Here is an 11,817-nt window from a genome sequence, read left to right on the forward strand (position 1 = left end):
TATATGAAGGTTTGTAATGTGACATATGCTTGCTATACTATTAATGTTACAGTCATTGCTTACAAGAAAAATTAAATAAAGCCTTTTATATTCATATAATTCTTTTATAGGGATACTACTGTATATTATAAATATTACATAATCAACACAAAATTCTGTAAGTCCTATCACTATTCCACATTACCATGACTTCTTATATTGGGTGCACTCAGCCATGTGACATCACATTGGAGATGTAGAATCAGTGGGTGGTGATGCAAGTCTATGGGATCTCCTAGTAGAGTGGTCTTATCAATCTGATAAGACAGAAAGACATGATAATAGGGCAGATGAATGTCCTGTCACTGGAGGTTACTCTGCTTCTGCTTCCACTCACTTTACAACTTTGGATAGTAGGTAACATCTGAGTCCAGAGTTGAAAGAAACCTAGAAGAACCAGTCTAGCTCTGAGGAATTTGCGACATACATATAATTTTATGATCTACCTATATATGATAGATGACCTATGATAGTTATCATGTCTTGTATTATTCCAAATTGATATAAAAATTCCAGCATTTCCCAATATTTGGATCAGGTTGACAACTCTCAGCAGACATTGCTATTTAATATGATTAAAGTAAGCAGGTGGTGGCATCTATTGGCAATGCCACTCTACAGCACACCTGACAAGTTTCTCACATAAAATCAATCTACTTCGTCCTCTTTCATCTTGGCATCCTCCTGTTCTTACAGTTATAACATTGGGCAATTTCCTATGACCATTGTGCAGTAAAATTTGCCTAAGCAGCTAGGTGTCCATTTTGCAACTCACTCCCGGTTTAACTATTAACTTAAAGCAGACTAACATGCATTTTTACCATGTAGATTACATGGAAAACAGATGTCGATATCCAGGTTTGCAACATTGTATTTTAGGATGAATTTCTTATGCCAGGTTCACACTAGCCTTAGCGTTAGTTATGAAATTACCATTTAGTAGGAATTCTATGTCAAGACAATGGTCTTACCTCCAGGATGTCCTCTCATAGGGATAGGTGTCGGTCTGCCTTGAAGACCATGGAGCATGGAGTTGTCAAATGGTCCAGTAGACCAGGCTGTAGTCAGAGGTGGTGTCATGTAAGATGTGTATGGATTAGTGTAAGATCCATTCAGAGATCTAGGAAGAGGTGCATATTGATCTCTGCCATTGACATTGATGGCACTGTTGTAGCTGGAGTCCCTGGTGCCTCCATTGGCCATGGGAGGACTGGGGGAGTAGTGGTATCTGCTGGAGGTGTGAGGACTATTGCTGCTGTATGACGAGGTCTCTGAGGCTGCCTGGGACCACACTGAGTGACTGTTCACAGAATGGGAGGCCTGGGGGGGTCCACTCCCCTGGATGTAGGAGATGCTTGTAAGCATGGGTCTGTTGGTGGGCACATAGACCGGAGAGCTGGTAGCGGAGTGCATAAAACCTCCCGGAGATCCATCATAGCTGACCGGTCCCTGGGCCGTAGTGATGGCCAAAGTTTGGTACATATCCCCTTGTGGTTCAGGCAAGGCGCTAAACCTGGAGTCTCTGTTGGGCAGGATCAGTTTGTTGATGTGATCTAAATCCCTAAAAAGTATAATATCTTCCGGATTAGGCAAGGTGGAAAGATGAGTAATGCCAAAATGGTGGGCAGAGGTGGGCGACCTGCCCTCCTGCAGAGGATGGCTCCTGTCCGAGTCAGGCTGCTGCTGCTGGGCTTTGCTTGAGCTCTGCTCTCCTCCTTGAGAGCTGGAAGATGGAGATGAAGACGAGCTGTCAGTCCCTTTCACCTTGATGGGGTAGAAGGAGCTCCCCACACTGAGTCTCTTGACATCGGACCAGGAGTCCTCAGGAAGGTCCATCCAGGTCGGGAGCTGGAAAGAAATGGGGACTTGGAACCTGGACTCCTTTAAGCACAACCCATAAGGAGGATATGTAGAAAAGGAGACATACAAGCAGAAGGTTAGAAAACAACCAAAACGGGACAAATAAATCCTTTTAACTCAATTACTTAGAATACTTTTAGACAAAGGAGCCTTGGTCAGATGTGGACTATGGTAAAGAAGGGATATAATAGGATCAGACTCCTTAACATGCCCACAATGATAGGAGGGAATGATTATGTTAGCACAAGAAGTCCCAGCAATCCCTGTGAGGAACCAGCCAAGAGCAGCACATGTAGTACCATATGTAATCCCTGTAGACAGCTCTGCTCTTCTCCTGGTGCAGGAGCTCAGCTCACATCCACACTGACTCAGTCCTATGGGAGGAGGGAGCCAGGGGAAAGCAATCTTCAGGAGAAGGTCGGTGCCAGTCAGCACCATTTACTTAGGGCCTCCCAACGTTTACATTTGGTTACATGTTCCAACACACCTTAGGGATGGCAGCTCTCCACTATCAACAGTGAGAGTCTCAATGAGAGGGCAGCTTCCCTATATCAGCCATGCCATGTGTCTGGGCTCTGGTGTGAGTTGAGGTCTCACCTGAGAGCAAGAAACATGCAGAGGGAGTGACAGGAAGGTTTATCTCTCTACACTTTAACCCCTTACCTTCTAACTAATCTTTACACCAACCAGAACACAAATCACATGCACTATATACAAGCCACGATCCCTTACTAGAGGCATGGGCAGGTCTCCCTGTGTAATAATCCGTAGTCCTCAGTCACAAGTACACCCTGCAACACAGAAAGCAAGGCAAGCGAGCAAACCTAATGCAGAGCTGTGTCCATGGGTCTTGTGAGTCCAGCCAGAGCTCCAGAGTGACAGTCAGCAGGGAGATGGATAGAGCTGTGTGTGGATAGAGCTGTGTGTGGATAGAACTGTGTCTACACAGAGCAGTGACTACAATGTGAGGAGGAGGCGTCTCTCCAGCTCTGCATGAACACTGCAGCCACTCAGCACTGGACTCCTGCAGCTCTCCCCAGGGTGCCAGCCCCAGCATACACACACTGTGTATATCCAACCAACAAGGGGCTACACAAACACCAAACACATTAATGACTCATGATCAAAGCTAATAGAATAGTTTTACAGCCCACTTACTGCAGCCCTAAATATTGATATGCATACAAATACACAGGCACATATGGCACACACCACTAATAAAGACTAATAGGTATTCAGAATATACCACCAGAACTGATGGTTATGGAAAGACCCCAACAAAAAAGATGTGTAAATGGAGTATTTTTTATTTTTAGGTTTTTTCATAGTACATGTGTGCAGTGGCTTGTATATGGACTCCTCCCAGTGACTGTGCAGGTAAGTGATAGGGAGGTCACCATTGTAGGCTGCTGGTCCCCTGACAGTGGAGGAGATACTGGTTATCTCTCATGTGGACATAGTGATATTGTGACTGCATCAGCTTATCATAGTGGATCTGTCACTAGCACCATGTATATGGTATGTGTATGGTGTCTATGTGGAGGATACATAAATCACAGACTGATATTACCATGATACATAAGTGAGGTGAGTATGAGGAGCACAAGCTCATAGACAGGTATATACCATATACCATCCCCCTGGACTAGTCATACAAATGGCAGGATTAATGTTCGGCTGGACATTGCTGTAGTAATAGCAGGTTGTGCAGGTCAATACTAGTTTTTGACGGTAAATTCAGTTACTTTTCTTCTTATTCGATTAATGCATAATATTATTTACACTTTCTGATCTATGATACTTCGTATTTATTGTGACTTGTGTATTGTGTCTTGCAGGTTTAATTACTCTTAGGATCTAATTATTAATAGAATTTTATGTTGATTCAATTGTATAAAGCAGCTAAATATTAATACAAAAAATAAATGCATTGTTCTATCTGTGAAATAGAAATAAAAGGGAAGTATCGAACAATTTAATTGAACATCCCTATTATTACAGTTTTATTATGATGTTCGTTCTATGGTTAGCTGGTGGACAGAGGGATATGACCGACGAGTTTTGTGAAATATTGTTGTTTTATAGTATATTATATATTGCTATATTGTTTAAAGGGAAGAAGAGTATATATACATATTGGGTAAACGTTCCTTATACATATATGGATTCCTGTATTTATTTGTTTAGATTTCATTTAGAAATTAATATTCCCAGAAAAATAATTTGAAATAAATAGAAAAAAAAAAATGACCGACATTTGCTTAGTCAGGCACCAATCCTATTAGGTCAGGATTTATGTCCAAATAATCCACATGGAATTAGTAATTTACATAAAATCTGGCTAATTCGCTCACAGGTAAATGGTACACAATGGCAGTGTAACACTGAATACAAAATACTGGATTTGCAATTCTATAAATCAACTAAAGGCATAAAAATACAATCCCTATAGACTATAGGGTCACAGAGAGAATTCAACTATAGGATCTCAATGATACTATAGGGCAATAAAGAAAAAATATATTAACCATAATATCTAACAATATACATAAAAATATTAATATCTAACATTATAAATGTAAAAAAATAAAATATAAAAAATATAAAGAAACGAAGAAACCAGCAAGAAATAACCACAATGCCTGCAGCTGCAGAAGAAGTGAAATAAAATGCAGGAACAGTTTCCAAAACCACAGCAACAACTATCATAATTTAGCTAATAATGTTGTGGTTTTTTTTTTAAATTAACATAATAATACTATATACACACACCACAAATAAACACATTAGATACAATACATTAGGAAACTCAATCCTGTCTGTATGGCTTTAGAAGATAGACAGGTAAAAAGTGTTAAAGTCGGAAAATGGGTTTGTCAGGAGTCAGAATAATAAAGATGAATAATATGAAGAATAAAAGCAACACGAACTAAGATAATTATAACATTAAATATTACATTTTAGAGAAACTATGTATTACTGAACATATATATATATATATATATATATATATATATATATATATATATATATTCGGTTTAGCATGTATGATGCGAGATTCACATTGTGCACATCATTGCAGGTAAAGCTTTAATTGCTATAATTATTATTAGATTATTGTAAAATATGCAATTAAATAATACAAGGAATAAACAAGTAATATTTGCTCCCAATCCCTTTGCTGCACCATAGAACAGCTAGTCTCGCAGTTGGGGGTAGTATAGTATATAGTAGGGTATATAGTAGAGTATATAGAGCAGCAGTTGTGTCGTCTGCGTGTCTGAGTCCATGCAGCCCAGTAAGATAAGACCTCAGCAGAGTTGTGCGGCTGACTGGTGACCCGGCAGTGTTATCTGCAGACCCCTCATCCATACATGTATAGTGAGGGCAGATTAGCCGTCTGTTTACCAGCCATTACCATATACAATGTATAAGACAAATGTCACCAAGTAATGTTACTGGCCTGAGCCCAGCAGGGGCCTGACTAATGGGATTGTCACCCTGGTGCTGGAGCCTGGACCTGATCTCTACTAGTGCTGGAATTATCACCCCTATCTCTTATCACAGACAGCAGAGCCCCCTCCTCTATTCAGGTCTGGCACCTCACCAGCACTAGTCATGTGGTGCAAGACTTCATGCTGCACAGCTACATATATAGTATAGGTAACCTATAGGTAAGCCTCATAAAGTCTTATGTGCTATAGAAATCATTGTGCTATTTGTTGGTTTGCAGCATATGGTTTGTGATCGATCAACAATAATGGAGAGATAAGTATTAGCTGCACCTGGAGACAAAATATTATACTTGTTATTTTAGTAATTAGAGATTATAATATTTTATGTTGAACAAAGTATTATTAGGGGGCTAATATATATTAAATGATAATGCCTAAAATACACTAATATTTAGCTGTACACCTAGGATAAGATATAGAATTATACAGTGTATATTATATGATCTATATTATAAACACACACATATATATATATATATATATATATATATATATATATATATATATATATATATATATATTATATATTTCACCTATAGAGGTTTTATAGACGTATTGGAGCCTATAATGTCGCCAGTGGTTGTAATACTAATAGCAGAGATTTGGGGCTGGGGTACAAGCCCTTCCCCTCCATGCTGTGTTTATATAACTTCATGTACTTTATACACTGCAGCCAGGCAGATAAGAGCTGACTCCACCATGTGTCTCCCCCTCCTCCACACTCACATTTCATTAATATCCTTCATGATTCTCATTTTCCACCAGGATTATATGTAGATCTGGATCAGTTCGATGGCTGCAGTGTTGGTAGACTATACTATACATAGGTAATAGATGACACGTGTATGTAACATGTATATACAGAGTAACACTTGTACATATAATGTAGAGCTTGTACTAGACAATGGCAGTCTATGGTCTCCATCCCAACAGTAAATGATTTCTAGCCTCGGTTCACTGGCTGATCAGTCCATGGTCTGTGATGTGACATCTCATCTAATGTAGACAAGACTGTCAGCCTACACAAGATTAATGGCAGAAGAAATACCACTACTCCAGCTACTATTACTGCTACTAATAGACTAATAACAATACTAACAGAATAGACTAATAACAATACTAACAAATTCTGACTGTATATTCCACAATAGAGCTGTGACATCAACATTAATAATAGTGGCATCATTCGTTATAACCCTTGCAGAGTTATTATACTGGTCATAATAATATTAGCAAAAAATATATTCATTTCTTTCATGCTCAGTTTTCAAAATAAGTTCAATAATTATTTAGATAATATTACAAAAACACTTTAAAAAAAAACAAAAAACATTTTATTGAATTTTTGAAACATGCCTACAAGAAAAGGAAAATATAAAATCTGAAGCCCAAATAAAAGAGTGAACCTGTGAAATATAAAGAGGATAAAGGGAATACTCAGTATGGTTTATGGTCTATTATTAATATATAATAATCCTACTGTATAATCCTACTTGACTAGAAAACAAAGTGGTCAAGGTTTGGAACAAATTTCCAGCAAATATGATTTTAAAACAACAACAACTAGCTGAATAAAATAGTAATAGTAAAAATAGTAATCTGAATAAAATAATAATAATAATAATAATAATGCTGAACAATATAATTATTTAATATAATTATAGATTATACCATTTCCATTATTTGATCAAAAAATAAATAGAATTAAACTACAGTAACTGCATGTGTCTGTTGATTTGTGATTTATTTTTTTTCCTGAAGGAGTGCATATAACTTTTTATACTTTAGAACTTTAGAGCGATTGTTTTATAGTTCAGGTATCCACTGTTGTAGGACAAGGGGATGGTGTAGACAGATAAATAAAATGAAGAATATATAGATATCAGTTTCAAATTCACTTTAGAATTTTCTATTGCTGTGTTTTGTGCAGCACAATTTTACTTTGTTTTTTTTTCCCCAATACTTACTACATACAGCAGCGTAACCAGGGTTGCTTTTGGAGTGACATATTTATTGTATGTTTTTCTGAAGCAAATGAAAAAGAAATCAAACAATGTAATAAATAAATTACCCTTCGGTTGCATGTTTACTTGCTTTTTTTTTTTTTTTTTTTTTTAACCAAGTAAAGGAAACAACCTTTAAAAGTTCTCATCCATTTATATCGCACACAAATTAATGTCAATTATTTTTTTTATTTTTTTTTTTTTTATCAGTACAGCAAGGACATTTTTTTTTTTTTAAAGAAGCCAAAAGCTAATACTGTATCTTTTGTAATAAAAATTGTTAGACTTTTATGCATCAATTTATCCTTAAGGCTGAGGCCCCACGTTGCGGAAATGCAGATTTTGCTGCATTTTTTTGAGCCAAAGGATTGGATTGAACAGAAGGGAGAAATAAATGTACTTCCTATATATTTCCCATTCCTTTTGTAGCAATTATTGGCTCAAAATAACACAGCAAATATTGCAGCAAAATAAGCAACAAGCAATAAGTTTCCGCAACATGGGGCCTCAGCTGAAAAGTGTCCTATAGTAACACATGCCATAAGTCCTGCATGAGAGAACGTTGTATAACAGAGACATAAAGCTGGCCATATACACTAGATTTTAGACTATTAAGTGGCAGATTTTGACCCTTTGATGAACAATCATTTGTACATATACCTATGAGAGTTTACCCTGTAGAGTCAACCATAAAATAAATTTGGTCATGAGCAAAAAAAAATAAAAAATAAAAAATGGTTGTATTGGTTTTTTTTTGGCCATCTTTAAGCTATAATCGTATGTGCATTTGATAACCTAAGTTGTATATTATGCCTCGTTCACACTTGCTTCTGCTGTCCGTTGAACTTTGTTTCAGTACAAAAAAAGCGGTTTTACGGGGAACGGACACCTGCGTGTTGCTTTGAAAATTCTTTGAGAATCTAGTACTTTTTTTCCTGCAACTTTAGTGGATTCATGATGGATAGACAGCAGGCGCAAGTGTGAACATCCCCTCACACGCATGTGTTCATACTACTAACACGCACTCAGAGTGTCCTCTATTTCCTGCTTTATTCACTTGATTAGCATTGACCACTCCCACTTGTTCACTTTCTAAGTGTTAGAACTTTATTCAGTACTTTTAGGGCTAGTTCATGAAACCAATGGGAGTCTGTCATTTCCTTTTTCCGCAAGCGGTTTGTTCCCGCTCACGGAATAAAGAAGCACCACCCTCCAGACTAGGCCCATTCATTTGCGGAGCGGAAAGCCGTGACAATGTGTTCACGCGGAACCCCATGTGAACCAGCCCTTAGTTGTTTTTATGTGTTTGTTACAATCTTCTGAATGAAAACTATCAACAAATATTCACTCCAGACGCAGGATAGCAGTATAAAATCTAACGGGGGAATTTACTAAGCTTGGCGTAGATGGATGTTAATGTGGCATAACATTGACATTCAGCTCCTTCTTCAGCCAAAGATGAGCCACATTGTTTATTCTCATTCCCTACCTTTTGCAAAAGTGAGCTGACGCTAGGTTCACACCTGTGTTTGGGTTTCCATTCAGGGGGTCTGCTTGGGGGCACCGGAAATGGAAACCCAATCCGCTTAAAAAAAGCATCTACCTTCGGAAACCTGTGGACCTCAGAGTATAATGGGGTCAGTGTGGTTTCTGCCTGAAAATTACAAAATGCATAGAGAAAAGCGATGCTTGCATGATTTTTCTGTCTACATTTTTAAAGCAGAATGGGGAACAGAGACCGGGCACAGGTGTGAACATAGCCCAACTGGGATGGAATTAAAGTCAGTTATAGCAGAAATTTAGCCCAAGTCCTCACTGGGATTGATTTCAGTTCTGGCACACAGGAGTGCACTCGAGTTACTAAGAGGCCAAAGATACTTCACTATTCAGGTGCATCTTGTACCAATGGGGTCTGTATTAAGACTGTCTGTACAGCTACTGTTCTGATGGATGGTACAATATGGATATATTGTAACCATATAACAGGTTATTTTTACAGATAAGAGAAATAAATGCATGTCCATGTGATGGATCTGCACCTTAACCTAAAATAAGCAAAACAAAGGCAGACAGCAAAAGATGCTATGATAAAATCTTTACGCCAGTGTTCTTTGTTGTCAAGATGGATCAGTTAGCAGATTCTTTATTTTTATGGGACTCAGCTAAATGCATAGCTTATGCCTCAGATAAAAGGGTTGTCTATTATCAGTATAAGGCTGAGTTCAGACGGAGTTTTTACACGGAGGGCGCGTCAAATTCCGGACCAAAAAAAAGGCTAACCACATTCTGCTCCGGATTAGGCCCAAAAGAATGGGCCTAGTCAGGAGGGAGGTGTCAGCCGCGGAATCCGCCTGAAGAAAGGGCAGGTCAGCTTGATTTCTATGGGAGGTGATTCTTTGGTCAGGATTTTGATGTGGATTACCCGTCAAAATCCTGACCAAAAAACTCCTAACTGAACTCAGCTTAACATGACAGATTTCTTCCATAAACAGCCTTATACTTCTGCATGGGTTATGTCTAAATGTCCGTCATTTATGTCCATTTTTTAGGTACATTTGGCATCCATTCTGTTCCAATTTTGCAGCAGTTTTTGTCTGACAAAAATGTATTTTCTTTTTTGACCTAATCCATTAATTAATTTTTATTTGACATAAAACAGATTTCTATGGGGTCTGTACTAATGGACAAAAAGTGCATGTCAGTTTTTTTGATGGATGTTAAGAATGGACCATGAATAAACACATTGGATTCAATGTATTCTCAAACATATGGTGTGAATAAGCCCTTATTGTGTCATTTTCGTTGTTTTGCAGCTTATGACTTTTGCTGATGTATTTGTATCTGTGCTCTATACTGTAGATATCACTTATTTTATCATCACGGATTACCATTTCTTATTATATTTAATACATTAGCCGTCAATGACATTTTGAAACCTGAAGTAAGAAAATTGAGCTTTAGTATTTCCAAGCTACTGCTAGAGAGTCATTGTCCCTCTTATCACAGAGAGGCAGCCATATTATCAAGAAACCTCAGTGCTATCCTCTCTGCAAGTCAATGATTTTCTTGCAATTGTTGTGAAACAATAGGTCATTGCTATTCATTTAGGTTGAAGTGTTGTTACTTTCTGATTTAGTAGACTTACAGTGGATGTCTGTTTTTTTGCAATTTAATCAATTTTTTACATAATCTCTTTATCCTATGTAAAAAATATTATTTATCATGAATTTGGTATCACAAAGAAAAGTAGCATTAGACAACTTCAGGACATCTTCAGAATTGACGACTATTCTCCTATACAGTATTAGGAAACGCATCCCCCACAATGCGGCTTTCTAGAACAGTTTATTGCTAGCCAAAATGCGAATCCTTGTAAATAACCATATGTATTTAGTCATGTAGATGGACAAGAGCTCTTAAGGGCCCGTTCACACAGAGTAAACGCGTGTGTATTTTGGCAAAATACATGTGTAAAAATAAGACTCCCATTGACTTCAATTTTTTTTTTTTTTTTTTTTTTTTTTTTATACACACACGTGTAAAAAAAAAAAAAAAAACATGTCAAAATACACGTCAAAATGTCGTGGTCAAAGGGAGTCTTATTTTTACAAGTGTATTTTGCCTAAATACATGCGTTTACTCCGTGTGAACAGACCTTTACAGCTTTTCCTGAAGAAGGGGCTAGTATGGCCCTGAGACATGTTGGTGTATACAGTGTTTTTCAATAAATGAATGAGAAGTCCCAGCAAAACCACCTTAATCCTCGATTCAAATTATATTCTAACTGACCACAGACATTGCAGTCTAATGTACAGTTTTGCTTTATATACCACCGATCACTTTGACAAGTTTCCAGATTTTTAGTTTCCTTAAGGACAGAGAATTAATGAAAATATTTTTAAACCTGCTTTTGGACACAAAGTATTTAATACGCAGATCAAAAATTCAATAGAAATTCTGGAAGTCAGGATTAGGATCAACACTAATTTTATCAAGACCTTAAACCATCAATTTTATTTGGGATGTCCTGGTTTACCTTGATGTAATAAAGGTCAGGGAAGAGGAGGATTGGACATGTTGGATTTCAATACGCACAATCCTTTGCTATCACAGAAGATAAGCGGTTGCCAACCGTACAAGTGTATATAGGGTCAGGAAAAAAAAAAATAGCTGAATAGTTAGATCCTAAGAAAGCTCTGAAATCTCCATAGAAAACCTCCCTCATTTCTGAAGTGTAGAGATGAGCGAACAGTGTTCTATCGAACTCATGTTCGATCGGATATTAGGCTGTTCGGCATGTTCGAATCGAACACCGCGTGGTAAAGTGCGCCATTACTCGATTCCCCTCCCACCTTCCCTGGCGCCTTTTTTGCTCCAATAACAGCGCAGGGTAGGTGGGA

At 37.7% G+C, this 11,817-nt stretch overlaps 1 protein-coding gene across 3 annotated transcripts in view; it reads right to left on the minus strand.

The window, feature by feature from the left end:
• GATA6 (GATA binding protein 6) overlaps nucleotides 1-2,803 on the minus strand; it is a 29,125-nt gene extending 26,322 nt beyond the window's left edge. Inside the window, exons 1-2 of one of the 3 annotated variants that reach the window (XM_075270618.1) lie at nucleotides 2,724-2,803; nucleotides 1,011-1,920 (exon numbers count right to left, since the gene is read on the minus strand). In XM_075270618.1, the coding sequence (XP_075126719.1) occupies nucleotides 1,011-1,875 (865 nt within the window). In that variant the 5' untranslated portion in view covers nucleotides 1,876-1,920; nucleotides 2,724-2,803. Of the gene's footprint in view, nucleotides 1-1,010; nucleotides 1,921-2,198; nucleotides 2,219-2,386; nucleotides 2,474-2,723 lie in introns of those variants that run through there. The other 2 variants (XM_075270619.1, XM_075270617.1) reach the window with 2 other exon arrangements.
• Between the last annotated feature and the right edge of the window lie 9,014 nt (nucleotides 2,804-11,817).

Source organism: Leptodactylus fuscus, chromosome 4 (genome assembly GCF_031893055.1).
Source record: "Leptodactylus fuscus isolate aLepFus1 chromosome 4, aLepFus1.hap2, whole genome shotgun sequence".
NCBI lineage: Eukaryota > Metazoa > Chordata > Amphibia > Anura > Leptodactylidae > Leptodactylus > Leptodactylus fuscus.